The 22341-nt window shown below is 27.8% G+C and overlaps 1 protein-coding gene across 1 annotated transcript in view; it reads right to left on the reverse strand.

The window, feature by feature from the left end:
• LOC113365337 (glutamate receptor ionotropic, NMDA 2B-like) overlaps window positions 1-12045 on the reverse strand; it is an 86857-nt gene extending 74812 nt beyond the window's left edge. Inside the window, exon 1 of the mRNA XM_026606913.1 lies at window positions 11787-12045. Coding sequence (XP_026462698.1) covers window positions 11787-12045 — 259 coding nt within the window. The remainder of the gene's footprint in view (window positions 1-11786) is intronic.
• Between the last annotated feature and the right edge of the window lie 10296 nt (window positions 12046-22341).

A 22341-nucleotide genomic window follows, 5' to 3' on the forward strand; every position in this document is an offset into this window, starting at 1 on the left:
GCAAATAATTCTCTAGCCATCCTTCGCAAACATATTTTTCTTTATGTCATAATTGCTTCCATCCATACGGAACTAATAAGCGAAAATTATTAATACCGCAGCAACCGTAACGTCTAATAAGCAATAAGCAATAACCAACCCCAAGCGTTATAGCTGATAACCTTCGCCTCGGCTAATAGCCTTATATTACTCTACGGGGTGAATTTTCGCGTTTGCCGTTTCTACCTTAAATGCCCCTGAGGATAAATTTATCGTTGAACTGGATTAATTGTAGTATTTGATAACTGGATTATAGTAGTAATTTTTAGAATTTTTATATAAATTTTTTGCAGTTTTCTTTATCAATAGTTGTTTAATAAACGGTCATAGGATAATTTAAATTTTTCATCAATTTTAATACTGTATTAAAAACATCGAAGTATTTGGTAACTAAAGAATTGTTTTAATTTTGGTATATTTTTTATAAACAATAGGTACTTCCAAGTAATAATTGTCAATAAGCAAGTGACAAGGGGTTGGGGTCCAATCAATTCACCAAAGTATTCATTTTTTATTCGACCCGAATAAAATCGTAATACGTGTGATATTATAATCATTATTTATAATTTTTTCTACATGTCCGTACACTATATACTACTTGTAATAGTAATTTACTTTATGATTTTCAGGCTATTACATACAATTGTACTTGAGTTCATAATACTTCAATTCGTTTTATTTTACGTCATTATTTTTATTTTTATTTAAATATAATCAAGTGAAAAATGTTATCACTACTACTTGATATTAGGTTGAGCAAGACGATAATATAACCTACAACCTAGTTTCACTATTATTTACATAACTAAATATTTCACAAAATCATTTTACTAAATTAATTTTCCACTTCAATTTACATTTCCATGTCAAAGTTTTTAAATTATTTATGTTGATTTCGAAAAAAAAATCGTGGTGCTACTGGAATATAAATGTGCATTACAAAAACTCTATTGTGTTTATATTTGTTTATAAAAGTAAATACTAAAATAATTGCTTTCGTTAATTTAAAAATTTAAGACTGTAGCCAAGTTGAATAGTCTCTATATTATTTACGGTGGAGACGCCTTGTTCTTTTCCAATATTCAACCACACCGTTATGTTACATCAAACTGAAAGAATTTAGGTAAAACTTTTAAGTCATCACCACGTTTTTACTGTTAAATCACACATGGGATTTATTCTTTGAAATCTTGAGAATCTTGACTTTTTTTCTATAATATCATGGGATTTTAGGTCATCCAATTAAAAGCACACCTTTCAAGTTAAGTTTTAAATACCAAATACTTTTCAGTGCAATTTGTTCATTTTAAGCAAATTTAATGAAAAGATTAAAAAAAAGAAAGATTTAATTCTTTTTAGTATTATCTGTTTACTTTAAACAAATTAAATTCATAAATATAACAATTCAAATACCAAACCTCTCAGAAATTGTGTGAAACGTTTTAAAGTGAATTCTATACAAATTATAATCCAGACTGCACCAGACTTCAGTAGAAGAAATGCAATGTAATAAATACCCTTGAGACATTTTACCTTCGAGGTAAACTTCTGCTTGTATTAAATGTTATCTAAGAGACACAGCTTTCTTCTAATTATTATGAAAGCTGACAGTAATATACCGTTTATGAGAACAATTTTAAAACTGTTCAATGTTCTCTTAACAGCCATAATCCCATGTATATTACTTCGTGTGAAGGCTCTCGTTTGCGGATATTAAGTTTTCAGTTACAAATTACGTTTTCAAATATGTAATAAATCATTATTATTGATTTACAGTTATCTATTTATTAGTTCTGCTAATAAAGGACTGTAATAAGGCGTCGTTACTTCAAACTAAATTAGACAAAATATAATACTAAGCTTTTATTGTAATTGGTAATATATTTTTTTTGGAAGTCGTTATATTTGTTTTGCAATTGATCTGAGATGTTAGAGTTAGTTACAAATATCATTTTTTGGCTATACATAGAACCTTAAACACTTAAGTTATTTTTTATTGGTAAATAACACGTAGCTCCGGCATTAATTACTTGAAGTTGTATTTCTAAGATTATATTTAATACAAGCATTAATTGTGCAAGTAATCGCAAATTAATTAAATAAGAGCAGTGTATTGAATACGAAGTAATGCACAAACATAAATACAATTAATAACGCTAATTCGGATCGTGATGTTACACTTTGAAAACACGATAGAGCGAAGCAACACGACAATAATCCTGGACGTTCAGATTGAAATCGTTATATTTTTTCTCCGATTTCTCCGACAAAATACTTCAAGCCTGCATAAGCCCATTCAAAGTATCTCTGCCAATGCAAAGTGACACAATACCGCGATACCCACGCTTTTCTGAATATGTTCGCTTTATGCTCAAGAAGCCAATAACGTCGCCTTCATCGAGGTATAATGATTATGTTTCACACTCTTTGATATCTCTTTATGATAAAAAGTTGTGAAAAAATGTATTTTTGGCTTTAGGTGAGAGATTGTGCGAAAATGCGGTCGATACCGCAACGATTTTTTTTCAAATAATGATAGTATTATAATTTTTTGACTACTAGCTACAATACAACTATGAAAACCGACCAAATTTAGGTATCAAATATCACTAAATTATCTACAATTATTTGAAATTACTTGTTCAAACAAAATAATAACTTATGTATTTTGCTTCGAAACCAATCAAAAGTTTGAAAACTTTGACATGAAAATGAAAACGCGCGACTGCATTTTATAAATTAACACTTTAGTTATATGAAGGGTTATTTTTACATAACATTAAGAAGCATATCACTTATATAAAACTTCATACATTTTTTTTCAACATTCAACATCTAAAGCATTTATAAGTTATATATCTGCATTCTCATAGTTTTGTTTGTTCTCATGAATTTCAGGCATTACTCATCAATTAATAATTATGTTCTAATAATAATATAACAACTTCACGATTATCCCAAATTAACAGACATAAACGGCAGTTATATCAACTGTTCAATGCATTTGATGTTCAATAATAGACGTATATTAATTTCAGGAATTTCAACTATGTCTTGCCATTGACACGATAATATATTAATTTTGAACTAGTATGCAAGTTATGGGAACGTTAGCAGTCGTAGTATATATACATATATATATATATATATATATATATATATATATATATATATTTTATATATATGTGTGTGTGTATGTATGTTAGGGTGGTCTTTAATATCGACATTTTTGAATTTCCTTGCTCCCAAGGGATCAAATGGTTCCAAATTGATAAAAAACAATTCTCTGGAGTTTTAGCTCTTAATATTGTCTTTTAGATAGAGCGCAATTCAATCAAGGATTTGGATGGAAATGGCATGAAAAAATTTTCAAAAAAATTGCAGATCGTCGAATTTTCAATAAAAATAACACGAATTTTCACTTTTAATTCATTTGTCGCTTAGTTATTCCTGAATTTTTTTTTTTAATTTTCAAAATTTTTTCCATGATATTTCTATACAAAGTTTGATTGAATTGCGTATTATCTAAAAGACAACATTAAGAGCTAAAACATTCAGAAAATTGTTTTTTATCAATTTGGAGCAAGGAAATTCGAAAATGTCCATATTAAGGACCACTTTAATATATATGTGGGTATATTATAATTATTATTATTATTATTATTATTATAAGAGTAAACAAAAAAGTATCCTAATATATTTAAAATAATTTTCATATGGCCTTTTCACGGATAAGATCTCTACGTAAAATTACTTTTACGTTGTTTACACATGCGTCTGTTTATTTAGGTTTTTTAATTTAATCGAGTTGATTAATGAGTTTAATTTTATGTATTCATAAAAATAAAGACTAATCTAAATGTCATAAATAATTAATATAAAAAATACTATTTTTTCACTCTTAGTTGAAAAATAAGATAGATAGTAAAGTATATAGTTGACAATTAGTAAGTTAATTAAAAATATACAGCTTAAAAATTCAATGGTTTCTATTTCTTCATTTATAATTAAATTCTTGAATGCATTGTTCAATATCAATGCATAACATTTTTTATCTTTTGAAGTGTTGCATGTTAATGCATTATTTCAGCAATATATAAAATATATATTTATATTATTTAATTCATATTATTTTTCAAACATATAATCGTTTTTAATTTATGCCTAATTTTCAAACAACTATTGACTATTGACATTCGAGCTTCATTATAGATTGAATTATTTCTGAAAGTAAAAAAATTTGAATTTCAGAAATATTGTCAGGATTCTCAATAAATTTAAGAAATCTTATAACAATATTAAAGTAACTAGTGACGAACAATAAATGCGCATCGCAATTACTTATCTCTATATTCACAAAAATCTTTAGTAATACATGGGTGTCAATATATCTGACACAATTGTATTTTTTTATTTGTATGCCAGATAAGAGCATATAATCTTGCTATATAATCTAGAATTTGTTATAGTTATTACAAATAGTGAAACATAATATGAACGTTCTTAAAACTTAGAAGTCAGTTACATAAAATTGATTGTGATGTAAATATACATAACTTGTAATATTAAATATTGATAAAATTTAAATTATTAATATAATCTGAAATTACTAAATCTGAAGATTATTAAGCCAATTTTCGACTATGGTGGTTTTCCCAAAATCTGTGTATATTATTTTTACTGGCTTCACATATAAATTGGCTATTAAAAATTTATTGTTTAACCGGAATTAAATTTGAATTTACACGCAGTCTGTGCTTGACATACTATTATATCTACGATTGTCTTCGACTATATTATTACCAAATGCAATCAATTATATACGGGCTGCAGTAATGAAATATATTCATGAAATATTCATATGGGAGAGCTCAGGGAAAGATAATCGCATTTTGTAATTAGGATTTGGTTTCGGTACGATTCTCCAGATCAAATTTGAAGAATTATTTATTTATTTGATACAACTGGAAGTGAAACCATGAAGGAAATACAAAGGAAGTTGTTTATTTTTTTATCATTAATAGTAAAATATAAGTAGCATAATGGTATAATTGATAACTGAATAAAAAGTGATGAAATGAAACGTTTCCTTTGTGAAAAATTTATCAAAGTATGCTGTAAATATGAAGAGTATAGTACTGAGTCATACATACGTTAATTATCATAGTAAATTTTATTATTATTATTATTGAATAAAATCAAACTTTGCTATAAAAATGTGATGACCTATTAGAAATATGAGAATCAATCGAAGCTACAAAGCAAAATATTTTCCATGCAGATATTTTATAACATACTTCAAAGGCATTTGTTAGTCGATATGCAACTGCATAAACTCAATTGAAAAATGAGATAAAATATAGTAGTATCTTATAGCTGAACACAGAAATCTTGCAGAGGGATAAAAGATATACTACATATATAAAAATATAATATAAATGCGAAGAAAATGCATGCATATGAAATATTAGTTGTGTTCTAGGTTATGAGAGATAACGATAAATTACAGAAATATATAGAAAATATTATCCTATTATTAGTATTCTTTCTGATACATTTAGCAAGATGTCCACAATATTAATCCAGATTAAATGTGCCAACTTTTTATGAAACCTTTAATACACTTCAGTTCATTTTTTTCAAATATATAGTTCTACAAAAAGTTTTAATTCTTGAAAACTTGGGATAAATGTGGTGTTATTTTTTAATATTGTCTTAAGAATGTTATTCACCGTTATGGTTCCAAAGTTCAAGTGAACAAAAATAATAAAAAGTAAACGCAATAACCAAAAAATAGTCATAATTTTACAAAAGCTTCTGATTGTACTCAAAAGCTCATAATTTCGAAACACCTAAGATGAAATCGCTAATTTTTTGTAGGATAGGTCATTTCATTTTGACGTTAAGTTCTGGGACACACTGTATATGTAGATATATATACATATATATATATATATATATATATATATATATATCAGTTTAAAAAATGCACATGTTCCTACATATTTTCAAAGTGAAAAGTTGGTCTTAATTTTGCATTTGTATTTACGAATAAAGAAGCCAATTATGTCCGTTGTAAAAGGAAAAAAATCAATTAATGTAAACTTATTTCCATAAGGATTTTTTCTCACATTTATTAGGTTACATAAAAATTTGTATGGAAATTTAAGCTTTAAAATTAGTTTTAGAACACAATATGATTTTGCTACACTTTTTACGATCTACTTTTTCATTTATTTGTGCGCCTTATAATAATTATATCTTACAGAAAACTTTTTTTTCAATTTTTTTGAAAAAATTTGGAATTGTGTCAACTGCTCTAAAATTTATTCGATATTTGATAATTGATGTGTACCTACTTTTTTTATTAAAAAAATATCTTTATAATCTAATTGAAATTATCTGATGTCTTTAGTATCATTAAAATACATTCGAAAAAATACAAAAAAAAATTATAAAAATATTGCGGAGTTTTACAAAAAAGATGTATGTGTGTGTATGTATAGGTGTTCGTGTGTGTACGTGTATATGTGCTATCATGTGTTTATATTTTACATACAAATATTTAAATTATGCTCAAACGTGTGCTCATAAATATGTATACATTTATTATCTCGTCCGGACATGCCGTTTGTTAAAATACATAAGCTTTCAGACAATATTTTCCTTGCCATTAAACATAATCCCAATGGCGTAAAGCAACACATTTGCTAAACCAGGAGGCAATAAAACATTTTTGATATAAAACAGAACCCGGATATAAAAATTAGGCAAGTTTCATTCGCACTAGCCTACATTGCGAAAATTAATTTGGAGGGATAGATGATAGTAGTTGTAAGGATAATTATGATGAAAGGTGTTAGTACAATTCAGACAAATGTAATATGATAAACCAAAAGACGTTTACGAATATATGTATTATATTTAGGGTGATCCTTAATATGGATGTTTCTGAATTTCCTAGCTCCCAGGGGCTCAAATGCTTCCAAATTGATAAAAAATAATTCTCTGAAAGTTTAGTTCCTAATATTAACTTTAAGATAGCCTGCACTCCAACCAAAGTTTTTGGTTCTTCTATTTTTGTAAATACCTAAATATGAAATATATCAAATTTTTTGTAACTTTTTTATTTGTAATCAAAATAAGCGAATACAATGTTATTCTCAAAATTTTGATTCACTTGACACTAAGTTGTGAAATTTAAACAACAAATGGAATTTGCCTATGTTATTTCCATATGAAACTTTGGTTGGAGTGCGGATTATCTTAAAGTGAAAATTAAGATGTAAGACTCTCATAAAATTGTTTGTCATTAATTTGGAAGCAATAGAGCCCCTTAGAGCAAAGAAATTCAAAAAATATTATAGAAACAATATTTATGTAGATATATGAATGACTAACTTGCAACGTAAGTCTTTCAAAGAGAAACCTTTTAGATAGTGAATAAATATATTTCATATAGTGCATCTCAATGTACGTTGCTTTATGAAATTTTGCTATTAATAGAAAATATTTATTTAAATACAAATAAGCAGCATATGTATATTTTCATATGCACAATGAAAAATGTTTCCATTTTATAGTTACAAAGTTTTGTGAAAATATGTGACATGGATTTCTTGCTTTTTGTATGATATCACAGACATAAATCATATTAAAATTGCTCAGAAGGCAAGATACAAAAATTTTCCTAAAGGCGTAACCGAAATATCAGTTTTGATTTATGAGATTTGTGGTATATATTATTCGGATCTGCAAAATTTTTGCTATAGATTGATATTTAACAAAGCAATATTGAAGTTAATATATCATATATAAATCAATATTATTTATTATAATAATATGTATAATATGTTAATAAGTTTGATGAAAAATAATTAAACTGAAGTGAAATCCTTATATGTCAAAAATTGAAACACATACAGTACAGTTGTATGTTTGAAATTCATTAATTAGATAATTATAAAATAATGTATGATTTAATGAATATGAAAAAATTCATTAATAGATATGTAATAATAAAATAATAAGAAGTAATGAAAGTGTATATAATATACTAACAAAAATAAAAGAACTATGGAAAAATTCAGAAAATAAAAATCTGAATTATTTTAGCGATAGCAATAAGAACCTTTTATTTCAATATATCAACATCCTCTTGAATTTCATATATTAAAAACTTCCGTATCCTAAACAGATTATTTTTATGCCTTCAAGGCTTGTGGTTTTTTATTAAAGTAAAACAAAATTATCTTGATGTCATGATATGACAAAAGCATGAATACGTTTGTCATAACTTTTCAGAAAAAAATATTAAAATATATTGTATTTTGTTATAACCTATATTTATCAAATTTGTGGTACAGGTAATGCTTATTATACAAATACGCAATATAAGTATGAAAATAAAAGTTAAATGTTTCATTAAATGGAAACAGATAGATACGCCATAATGATGGTAAATTAAAACGAAACTGCTATTATTTGATGATTTGTTGAAAGTTTGTTTTCAAAATTTCTAAATATCAAGATAAATCATTGGGAGGATGCATATATTTCGTGAACTCAAAAACAATTTTACTTCTTATATAAATCATAAATATTATTCACATTAAATATAATATAATTTATAATATATTTCCTTCGGTTTTCGATCTCATTTAAACTTCGCTAGACGTAATCAGTTTGGAATTTATACAGTTTTTTATACATTTATAATACTTCAGATAAATATTTCTTCCGATTCAATTTTCTAAAGTAATAATATGCAAACTCTTAAAAAAAAGAATTGATGCAAGCAGAATGCAATATTATTGGAAAATCTCCATCAGAATCTTTACTCTAAAAACGCAATTGAAAAGCGGTGATTGATTCAAATCAAATTCATTCAAAGAAATCACGTCTATATTACTTTCATATCTCTGAGATTACTAGTAAAATTTTCAAAAATGATAGTAAATCGTTTCATAAATCATATTTTAAACACGATTGTAAAAAACCGTAATTTTTTTTTTTAATTTACTATTGGCAGTGAAAACCGAAATAAACAATTAACCGAAATTTATGATAGTTCATAACAAATATTATACACAACTGCCCTTAAAAAATAAATAAAAACTTTTGGTTGTACAATTACATAGAGAGACCAGAGCGTTCAATTTTATATTTTATGCAAAATATTAAGAACATATTGAAACCTCGCTTTATTCTCCAATATATCTCTCAAAAAATCAGAAAAACCTCTCCCATCAATTTCTTTCGAATCATGCCAATGGAGTTTTTTCGTATCATATAAATCATTTTTCTTTCAACTTTTCCATCACGTCTCCTCTTATGGTAAAAGAGCGATGGCGTCTACTTATTCTCCTTCATAAGCCTCATATTTTTATTATATTTATTACATTTAGTACTCTTTTTCGAAATGTTTCTTGTTTCATTGTTCTTTCTACTAAGCTCAATGTAAGAATATATCGTAAAGAAATCCCATGCCAATACCACAAATGTCATTATCAGCTTTCATTTCATTTTGGCGTAACACTGGGATCACGATTCTGATACAGATTTTTTTAATGGAAATATTAGTCCAGAAAATATAAATTCAATTTCATTTTTTCATAAATTCATACTATGAATAAATCCAAATTATTGGTTTATAATTTATTGTTTTCTTCCATACTTTACATTTACTTATATATTTTGCCATTGAATTAAACTTTCTAAAATTTTCAACTAAATTTATATTGTAATTGGTTTACCATGGTCTTATTAATCATTACATGTATTAGATACTCAGTCGAAACAAATTGATCTTTAAATTTATCAATCTATTAATTTTAATGACTGATATTTTATGATAATTCCCATTACCTAACGCATCTGAAATGTTAGCTAAGTGTGCTGAAAATTAGCTTTCCAAATATATGAATTATTCAGAAATCAAGCCGTAAACCCATAACATCATATTTTGATGACTTGGATTATCTCATCCTTGATGGTTATGGCTTCTAATCAAAATAAAAATTAGATATACCTTTGACTCCATAAATGTCTGAATTTATATTTTATTTATTAGCGTGTTGTTTATGTGGTCGTTAATTAAATTGTTTGTGAAATAAAATGAAACTAAACGTAAAATTTATGATTGGAAAGCCATAAAATAGTGACGTGTTTTATTTGAATTGCATTTTGAAACATAAAAACTAGAGTGGCAAAAAACAAATGAATTCAATATATTTCTATTGTGTGTTATGGATTCGCAATTTTGTTTTATGTATCTTTTTCATTAATAAATAATTTAACTACTTTTTACCGATTATATGGACAGTGAATACAAAAGTTATAAAATCGTGAATAAAACTAGTGGGGTGTATGGCATCGTGCCTTAAGGCAAATTGCTGGAACTTTCCGTACCGTAACAAAATGTTCGAATATTGAATGTTTTCAGAGAGATTATTATAAATTTTGTAACATTGTCTAATATTTATAAGAATTATATAAACTGAATTGCAAAGTTGAAATTATTTGTTTAAAGTATTTTAGAACTTTAATCAGAATTAAAAATAAAATTTGAATTATTTTCGCAAAAAAAAAATTCTAAAAAAAAACAAATTGAAAAAAAGTTTTGCTACATTTTTTTTCCAAAATCAATTATTTTGTTAAAACAAGCATAACGTTTTTTAAATCATTTAAATCGGACGCTTAGTTTCCTCAAAAACTGCCATTTTTTGCACATTTAGCTCTGTATCTTCGAAATGGCTGGGCCTGCTTTTCCCAAAAACTACTAACCCATTCTCCCAATCATTATTAATTGAATGTTTATTAGATCATTCAAATCGGATGCTCCGTTCTCTCAAAACTTCGATTTCTATTTTCTGCACTCTTTGCTCTTTATCTCCGTAACTGCTGGACCTGCTTTTACCAAAAACTAATTAGCACATCTTCCCATCAATAGGAATCGAATGTTTTTCGAACCATTCAAATCGGTTGATCCGTGCGCCCGAAAACGTGACCGAAAAATTGTATCCATACATACGATTACAATTACATTTTTGGACGATTACAATAACTTACCCTAAGGGAAGTTAAAAATGTATATAATATGTGTGTCTTATTAATTTATCATTAATATTATTATTTTATTGATGTTATCACTATTATTATTTTTATTACTATCATCGTTATCATACTTATTTATTATTTATATTAATGTTTTTTTTTATTATATATTGTTTGTTGTTAAATGTTAGCAGAATAGCCTATTTTATTTATTAATATTAATAAAAAAATGTATAACTCAATATAATACAACCCATATATCAAGATTGGTTACTTAAATTCAGTATTTATTATCTTTGAGCAAAAATTTCCTCATTGTAAAAAGTAACATTTTGTTCTAAATTTATCAGTGTTTTTTTGGAACCTCATTTTACTGACTTCAGTTCCCTTATTAATATATATATATATATATATATATATATATATATATATCAGGCACTATATAATTAATTAGATGAATAGGCTTAGTATCACCATGTGTTTATCTATTGAAGGTAAGAAACACCTTACCTTGATTTACTAATTACCTACGTAATCTGGATGATAAACATAGGGTATTAAATTAATGTAAGATTTGATATTTTGGTTTGACCTTATATTGAAATATAATTTAGAATCTTAACGGTTTTGTTACAATATAACGATGTATAATATTATTTGAGATTGATTATTATCATTTATCTATCAATTACCTGTTGGGCTAGGCGTCAACGTCATCATTTCCAGGTGCACCATTTTGGGCGTGATTTCGAAAGCGTCCAAAAACTTTAGCCTAGGACCTCTACCTTTCTGCAAACTGAGAATTGCAGAATTAACTGCTCGGATATATTCACGAACTCCAAAACTTGTATGGGGAACCAATAAACCCACATGAAGTTCCTGTTTATCGCGCAACCGAACTTTGGGACTTCCCCGTCCAGTAGAATTGACGCGCGTCAAAAATAGAGCCATTACAGCGACAGTAAAATAACGCATTAACATCGTGGGAAATTGTTGTAATAGGATTATGATATAATGGTTAATTGTACAGCATGACTTTTTTTAAATTACGTACACTGGAATTTTATTCTACAACTAGGCACATATTAATCTCACACATATCAAACTGGTTATTGGTATATTTATAGTAGGTAGTATTTTATGAATATTCAACAAACTTTGCCAAGGGTCTATTATGTGTTATTCTATATTTACAATCCTCATGAACACATCAATATTTTACTATGAAACCATTCCAAACTGAATTTGTTAATTTTCTCTCCAGCACGAGCGTTTAGATAAATTAATTTATAACATATCATGTTTATATTAGTCTAAGAATAGTACAGCCGGATCTTGAATTTCCCTTTACAGAAACTGTATCCCTGTAGAGAAATCATTCAACATTAGATATGCTTACAGAATTGTATGTGTCTTTTCGAGCACATAAATTCAATACACATAGCAGCCAAAGCATGTAATTTACTGCTATTTCAAGTGAAACTGTTATTGTCTTTTGCAGAACGGTATAAATTGTTTGTTGTAGAGTAGAGCGGGGTTTGAAGGTCCGCGGTCCATCACTAATATATCAAAAACAAGTATCATATTGTAATTTTTTATTGATACTGTTTAAAAGTAGAAGGCAAAATATGTGTATCCGGCCATCATCATAAATTCGGCAACCTCGTTATTAGAAGTAGAATGTCTTCTTTGTCAACTTTGTAACGACAGTATTTTTTTGCTGTTAGTTTTTTTACGTCCTAACCGGTCTTATTTAGTTCACGATACCTAAATATAATTTTTAACAGGTCATTTAGTTATTTTAAAAAATATGTATAGATAGTTTTAAATTAAATCCAACAGTTTTTTATATAACCTTTAGCTCTAGAACGTGGTTAGCTTAAATGTGGTTGGGTTAAAAAGCTGCAGAATAGGTTAACTTAAATGTGGTTGGGATTGAAAGCTCTAGAATAGATTAGCTTCAATGTGGTTGGGATTAAAATCTCTAAGATAGGTTATCTTAAATGTGGTTGGAATAAAAAGCTGTAGAATAAGTTAACTTAAATGAGGTTAGGATAAAAAGCTCTGGAATGAGTTAGCTGAAGTGTGGTTGGGATGAAAAGCTCTAGAATAGATTAGGTTAAATTTGGTTGGTATAAAAAGCTGTAGAATAGGTTAGCCTAAATGTGGTTGGCATAAAAAGCTCTAAATAAAGTTAGGTTAAATATGGATGGGATTAAAAGTTTTGGAATAGGTTAGTTTAAATATATATGGGATTGAAAGCTCTAGAATATGTTAGCTTAAATATGATTAGGATAAAAATGACCGCCTAAACCTTAATACTAACAAAATGTGAAAATAAGCTAAATTATTATTATTAACAAAAATAGTAAATAAGCTAAAAAAGGCAATTTTACAAAATATAGATTAAACTAGTAGATATTTCAACTCTAATGATGAATTATTTTTACGGAGTTTCGTTGAAGGCTGAGTGTGAAATTTATAAAAAAATGTGCCCATGAAATATGCATTTTAAATAGATCTTGTATTTACCATATTCGTAGTAATATTATTTCAAAAAAAAAAAAATAATCTGATTGTGATAAATTAATCAAATATCTACTCAAACAAGATTCAAGATAGTTGTACCAGTTGGTAAATATTTTTATTTATTATGTTCAACAATATACTTTTTGAAATTTAATTTTTAAATTTGTTGTTTGACCTAATAAATAAACTTCGTCTGAATGGCTGCATATTGTAGGCATTATTCCGTTAAATTTCTTTAAAATAAAAAATAAAATAGGTGGAAATCTCTTGCAATTCTGACAGTCTCTTTTTATTTTGTTTATGTGGTAAAAAGACCGGGTGACAAATTTTTGAAAAAAAGAGCAACCGGACATTTATACTGGACAGAGATATAATTGTTTGTTAAATATGTTAAACTTTTTATGTGGTTTTAACAGTATAATTGTTCAAATTAAAGTTATATTTCTAATTGCTTAAAATAATGTGTAAAAAATCAAATTAAACCTTTGTGTCCGCCCTACCCTATAGTACAAAATTTAATAAAGCTGAACAAGAATTGATAGTTAAATAGAAAAAAATATATGATAAATGTAAAATGGGGTAGAGTTGGGCACAAAAGTCCAATATAAATTTTAGTAATTGTACTGTATAAACCAGATGTACTACATCATAAAACATATCAAACAAACAACTATTAGAATATGTTCAGTAAAATTTTTAGTTAATTACTAATTATAAAAATTAATTTTATACCCATTTTCATAAAATATGTCATCGTTTATTCCATAGGTTGTGTGAAATGGGACAGCCATCGAAAAAACATGTTCAATTACTTATTCTTAATTTTAAATAAATTTTGCAAAATAATAGTTAACGTATTCAACCAATGAACAATTATTTTTATAACATTGATCTGAAATTTTGTTGGAAATATTTATCAGAAGAGTAATTAGTAACTATTAATTCAATTTATCTCTTGTAAAATTGCTCTTTTTAACCTAATTCACTTTTTAATTTACTATTTTTTTTATTGCTTATACGTTCGCCAGGGAAAAGGTTTACTTAATCCATTTTACTTCAGCCACACCTGAGCTATTTCAGAGATTCTATAAAAACATGTGTTGATTCTAACTCAATAATAATAATACATCTTATGAAACAATTAAATAATCAATACTTAAAAATTATATTAAGATATCGTAAAACTTAAAAACTAGACACCTGTCATAGATAAATAAGTATTAGACACTTGTCCTCACAATAAAAATCTAACAACAAGATAAAATACTTTTGTTATGAATTTTTAAACATTGCCGTTTATCTCCTGATATCAACGTCGTAAGAACTAAGGTGGTGGCTGGTTGTTCATTTTGCGCCCTCTACTTTCAAATAGTGTTGTTAACATAACTTTATTTGTTTTGAGATATTCGTGGTGGACCTTTTTGCCCACGGACCTTCAAACCCTGTTCTACCTTATATTATGTTTTATAACAAATTTTGTTTTATTTGAATTTCACAAAAAATGCAAATTTAATTAATTTTAATCTAGTCATAGCCACTACTATGTTGTATGTAAAAGTGTAATATTACAAAATATTACCAAAATAATGCAAATTTTTGCAGCAATTTTTTAAATCAATTTAAATTTATTTTAATTATTCGGTTTTATTAAAAATCATAATTTTCTAAGTTACTTCCGAAAACTAACTACACATACACTTTGAACTTTTCAACACTAACTATTATAACTCGTTCATCATTAACAATGACATGTCGTCATTAACAATTGATGACACCACCACTACATCGCGCCGTGCTCGTGATTACGTAGCGTGACGCGAACTAACACAAACCGTCTTAGTCCGGAGACGACCACGCTCCACGCGCACGCTTTTGCGGCACGGCGCAGGCGGTCACCACTGACCGATGTCAGACGCAGGCGGCTGCTGAAAATGACATGACATGTCACGATTGACCGAAAGTCGTTGGATAAATGATGATCCGATGAATAGTTGCTACTGCTGCAAACGGAGTGACTGATGATGCCGCGGAAGGGCCGACGCCCAGAGATAGGATTTTCCAGGACGGCGGGAATCCGTGGAGCCTCGCCTCCTTCCTTCGAGGCTGGCGGGCGCTACGAGGACCGACAGAGCGATATCGAGACTCAAGAGGTGCATGCACGCAAGCGCGTAGTCATAGCTACCGATATGGCAGGCGTCGGTTTGAATAAACGTCAGGGATAACAAAAAAGTTTATTTTTAATTCTATGAATATAGAAAATATATTTTGTTTTGAAATGTCAATACTTATTTTGTTAGCCGGCTTACCAGTTTGAATAATTATACCTAGTTTTGTCAGATTTAAAAAAAAAATATTCATTTTTATTTTGTAATGTGTATATAGTATTACATTAAGCAGAGAATATTGACAAAGTTGATTACAAATTAGTAGATACACCCAGTAACAGCTGAGCCTGCTTGGAACGCCATAGACACATTTGCGAGATAAGTGCAAGTTGACCTGCGATATATGGAAAGAGAAAGAGCGAATTATAAGAATAATTTTAGTGCAAGAATTATGACATTCTAGATCCTCCCCCAACATAGTAATGCCTTTTCGGCGGTTACTACTAGCTATTATACAAAGGCGGTATTGTGTCCGACATACCTATAGAAAAAACCAGCCTATGATGCATAAATGCATTTCCTTTGCTATACAGAAAAAAGTGAGCCTAGTATTTACTAGAGCTAATTTTTACTAAAATCGGACTGTATCTCTGTACCGAAAAAGAAAAATAAGGACTTTGACTCTGTGCACCTTGTGCTTTCGGGTAAAAAATTCATTGACGTAGAAAAAAAAGTAATAACTAGTGGGGTGCATCGTATATTTAGGCAAATTGCTAGAACTTTCTGTACCGTAATGAAAAATATAGATACGGAACTCAACAAAAATTATACAAAATGTGTATACATTATTAAAATCTCTATAAAATATCTGATAATTTGATGTACATATGTCCAATAAACATATTTGACCGCCAAATCACATTTTTTCACTTATTGTTTATTGAGAGTCCATAACCCGTTCTCTTAAAAACTTTTTACTCGTATCTTCGGAACGGCTAGACCTTCCTTTGCCAAAAACTGATCAGCACGTCCCCTTATCAATACGAATCGAATGCTTTTTTAATTGTTATAATCGGTTGATCGGTGTTCCCGAAATCGGTGACGAAAATTTGTATCCGCACACACACACATACATACACACACACATACATACATTTTTTTAAGGTATGCCAAAATTTTCAAAAGCCTTTGAAACGTAAAGATATATAAAAAAAATATTTTCGATTTTTTTGCGATTACTATAACTTACCCTACGGGAAGTTAAAATGGAAAATGGATAAACAAGCAATATGTTAGGGAATAAGTAAAACTTATGTAATATGTGAGAAAAAGTAATAAGTTGATGATATTTTACTTTTCTTATTTAACTATCAAAACTTACAAATCTTGAATATGAAGTATTACATAGTTGTAATTTGAATAAATAAGAAAAAAAAAAGATATTCTTTTAGTATATGCTGGTGCACTTACAATACACAAATCTCAACGTAAATCTTTGAGATAGTAAATGAATACAATAAATCTCATAATCAACAGCTTCTACATATTGCAGTAACTCTAGTTACCAGTATTACTAGATTATTTATTGTTTCTAGAAACAGAGACAAAAATGGAAGGAAGGGACTAATAATAGTTCGAAAGACTTTGATCCTTTAGACTTCTAACTTGATCAGAAAAATTGGGTGACTGAATTTTAATTATATTTATCTGTTCTCGCTCAACCGCCAAAACTTTCTATCTCATTTCCTTGATCTCCAAAGTCAAGAAAGTATTACAAAGTTGTGAATTTTAATAAGTAATGAAGAACAAATTCATATTGATACTCATTACTGCTCCACTATACAAGCGATCAAAATCAAGAATTGGTTGTGTAGCTGGTTATCATTTATATACAGATATACTTCTCTTTCCATTCCTAAGCTGTTTATTGCCCATTCATACTAATAGAAAATAACGATGCATTTTTTTCAATTTCTATTTTAATTGCTATCTCGTTCAATAGCAAAAAAGTTTTACTTCAATAGCGTATGAATCTTACGCGCACTTTTCTTTTGTAATATATTTGTTAATTGAGTTTTTTCTTGCCGGGGTGTGATAGTCAATATAAATTAGTCAATATAAATTTTGTTCATACAATATTATCTGGTAATACATTACATTTTTTTTCAGCTAACAATAGTATGTTCTCCTTATTATAATGAAAGTGTATTTGCAATGAAACTTTTTCAGGCGAGACTAAGGGGTGCGAAAAGAACTGTCTAGTGCGTTACGATACAAATACTGATTTGCCATTGGCTATTGATGTGATTATTTGAAAAAAACTTCATGCGATTGGTCAAGATCATATGTTGATTGAAAATAATTGTACAATATTACCTGATATGATAACTTTATATACATTCATTCATCCTTTTCAATTACATAATCCTGCGCCGTTCCGTGTACACATTTGCTAAACGATCCTGTCAAGCGATACGTAACCTCAACCTCCCGCGTCGCGTGCGTTTGCTGCCGGCTGGTTGACGTGTTCGGTAAATAACAGCAATTTTGTTCCGCAAATTCAACAGGAGGTAGGTAGGTGGGTCAGGAAAAAACGCGATGAAACCGACCGACCGGCGATTAAAATCGGCATTGTTAACACGATTGCGTGATGATATTTTTACCGTTTTTATGACGAGTAGGTACACATGTAGAGACGATTTATGGGATTGTGGTAAAGGATAATAAATTATTAAAGTTTAAAGAATTCTAACCTGATTTTAAGCATTGTTGTATTAATTAAACTGTAAGATATTGATAATTAATTTAGAATCAAATCAAATGAAATAATGACACAATAAAAAAATAGTCTGTATTGGGTGTACGGCATATGTTTTCCTATGGAGATTTTACAGCTGAACACGAATCTAAAGACAAAATTTGAGGACAAATGGCAAAAAATTCTATTTTTTTAAAACATCCATAAAATCTTCGATTCAGTCATTCTGATCCCGGCATGATACTTAATATCTTATAATTTCTGTCGTTTTCTTACCCTTTTTACCTTAAATGACCGTTGACTATTCACTTTTATGTAGAATACAGTAGTAATTCGCAAACATTTTTCTTTATATTCAATTACATGTTTGCAGATTATACAGGGGCTTTAGAGAGTAAACATGTTTGTAAACTACTGCTGAATTATACAAAAAAACTTTTAGTAAATTGTTTAATTGAAACTCAATAGTAAATTTATGGCAAAAAATTATAAGAATGTCATGCAAAAAAAATAGTATACCAGAGAATTTGTAGTTTTTTTTTTTAATTTTTTTTTACAATTTTTGATTACATCAATGATGATATACATAGGTAATTGTTTTTTCGTTTTTTTATATTTTCTTTTCTTTCTATAGGTAATTGTTTTTTCAATTACATAGGTAATTGTTTTTACGGTTTTTTATATTTTTACGTATTTTGGCAGTAATGAGTAATTCAAATTTGTCATTAATATGCCACTTCAATGGACATCTATTTTTATTGCATGGCAAAATTGCCAGTAATAAACCTGATTTGGTGGCTTTAAATGGATATAATTTCTCATTACAACCATTTAAACTATATACCTACTAATCACTACATAATTTCAAACGATACCTTTATGAATGAACGCAATGAAGCTTACAATATTTCTATATATTATATAAAAATTATCATTTTTTTACATTTTTCTCTCTTGCAAATTTCTACAAAGCAGTTTTCTGACATACATAAGAAAATTATGTATTATCACCGGTCGAAAAATTACGCGTTGCTTAAAATATAAATAAGTGGTATTTTTATTAAAATGCATTCGATGCACTTCAATTAAATTAAGTTCACTATACAAATTAACTAAAATAATTTGAGTAACAAAGCAATGATAATAGTTATAATAATAGAGTAAATTAAAGACATAAATAATAAAATTTAGGTTAATGTGATGCACTTATTTTATACAAAATGTAGGTAATACAAGTTCTCTCAATTTTACCAAAATTTAATATTCATTGATGCTTGATGTTATATAAAACTTCAATTATTCGAACGTAAAATTTATAGATTTTTCACTAGTTTACCCAAGGTTTGAAAAAGGATGTTTGTTTTGGGTTCTCTAGAATTCGAAAAACATTTGACACTTGGTAATAAATGGCCTTTACGTGTCACGTAGCCTTAGGATCAAATATCAACGTTATGTGGGACCCGAAATAAGCTTTTATATGACTGAGAAAGTTGTGGAATGCTGATGAGAATTGATGTAAATATTGTAACCATATGATAGTCAATCATTTATCTCCAAATCTGTGTAAAAGTGAGAAAGTGGATGATATTATATAGCAAAATATTTTAAAAAGTGGATAATCGATGGTACTATTTCGTGTGCTTGCATGGATGCGGTGCACAAACTCATAGTTCTTAATATATCATTTTTAAAATTTATTATTTCATGCTACTAATGAGCTAAATTATTTATTAGTTTGCCTTTAAGTTTATTGCAATTAATCCCTGAAAGTCTAAAAAAAAAAACAATTTAATTATTTACTTTGTTCTCTCAGCTAATCATGGCTTAGCTTTAGTAATTATTTAAAACATGTCAGTCATTAATATCATAATCTTTTTGTATTATTACTTATTAATTAGTTTGTAATAGCTCAATTTTTGTACTCTTTAATTTAAATACTCGTTGATATTCTTTGATATTCATTATTTCTAATTGATTGATCAATTAACTGCAGCATCAATTCAACTCTACTTGATGTTCTTCATAGCTTTTTTGCATTTAATTGCTATAAGCTTCAATAAATTACGTTCATTATAAAATATGTTCTATTTTTTATCATGAATAGGTATAATATCAATCAATTGCCATTTGAACGTTTTATGATAAATCTACTGCATTTTAATTGTATATTGCAAAAGTTCTATTTAAAAATCTCCAATTATCTACTTCGATTTGTTTATAAAAATTTGAATTTTCAATAACCAATTCAATTTGTTTGTTTATAAAATGTTTAAAAATAAAAAAAATTATTATATTTTTTAATATACTTTAGGTACTTCAAGACAAGACTTTAGAAAAAAACAAAGTCTAAACTATTAATTTACTCACTTATCATTTCTAACTAATATGGACATAAAAACCACAATAAAATTAAGTCAGAATGGAAGATTGAAATACATTGTATATATATTAAGGTTTGTAAAAAATTTTCAACATTAGTGCACTTTGCAATTTTATGAGTTCTTTGGGTATTTGCATTCCAACAACTTTGCCAAATGAACTACAGCTCAGAAGTGAATTTTCAACCTGTCAACATTTTTGTTACAGTTTTTTTTTAACTTATTGTAGGGTAAATAATTGTCCAAAAGTCAGTATTGAAAATAATTGAATATCTTCACGTTTCGAAGGTAAATAATCATTAAGCTCACTTATATACTTCAAATAAATAATTTGAACTTGTAACTGTAATTCAGTTTTTATAATTCTCATAAATAGACAATATCCTTCATTTTAAATCCGGTTGATTAAATTTTATTTATTTACTTTTAATGTGAATATATATAAACGTCACCGTATAACTTATAAGCTCTTATTAATTTATTTTAATAATTTAATATTAAACATGAAACTAATTACTGTCAATATAAATTAAATACGTAACTATAACTATATTAATAATCAAGGCATATATGATGAATTGTAAAATTCAAATAATTTTGCATTTTTTTATTGATGCCTTTTCAAACAAAAACATCTTAAGTACAAATATTAGTGTCCTTCTACTTTATATTTGCATTGAATTTGTTATACTAGATTAAATATATGTTGTTGATGTTGGGGGGTTTCTCAACCCCTTTCGAAGTATTTTATACTTCGAGGAAAAATAAAAAAAATTAAATGTATTCAGAAAACAAAAACCAATGGTAAACAAATATAAATTAAAAATAAAATTCTTCTTAATCCGTAATCAATAATAAACTAAAATATATTCTATATAAATTTTATATAAATGAAAAACAAAAATGAACACTAATTAATATTGTATGAAAATGTTATCTGTTTTGGAAGTCCAAGCCGCGGCAGCTATTTGGTTGGATCTGGAAACATCAGCGTAGTCGGTTGGATAGGTTGAAAAGAAATTCGAATACACTGACAAATAAAAATAACTGTTGACTTGACACACAATAGAAATTTAATCCACTGATAATATTGAACTGATAACAAACACTGAAAGGAACTGAATGTATTGATTGCAAGTAACTGAATGAATGAATTAAACCAAAATGAATGAAAACCACGGAATAAATCAACTCGAACACTGTAAGGAACTGAAAGTAACTGAACGAATGAAAGGCGCGGAATGAATTGATTTGAATGCCAAAAACTATTGCCTGCATCGGCCTTTTTATGAGTCAGAATTGCCCGATTGCCTAAATTTGAAACGTATTGTCCGAGTAGAAAAACAAACCTTTTACAGGTCCGACAACCTACACAGGTGCGGCGCAAACATTTTCCCCCGACTAAAAGGTTAGCCTTTTATACTTCTGAAAATACTCGAAATTGGTACATAGTGAACCTCATGATTAGGAAGGATAG

The sequence above is a fragment of the Ctenocephalides felis genome, unplaced genomic scaffold, assembly GCF_003426905.1.
Source record: "Ctenocephalides felis isolate EL2017-DRISC unplaced genomic scaffold, ASM342690v1 CF-g0.4_SCAFFOLD_00898, whole genome shotgun sequence".
Taxonomy (NCBI): domain Eukaryota; kingdom Metazoa; phylum Arthropoda; class Insecta; order Siphonaptera; family Pulicidae; genus Ctenocephalides; species Ctenocephalides felis.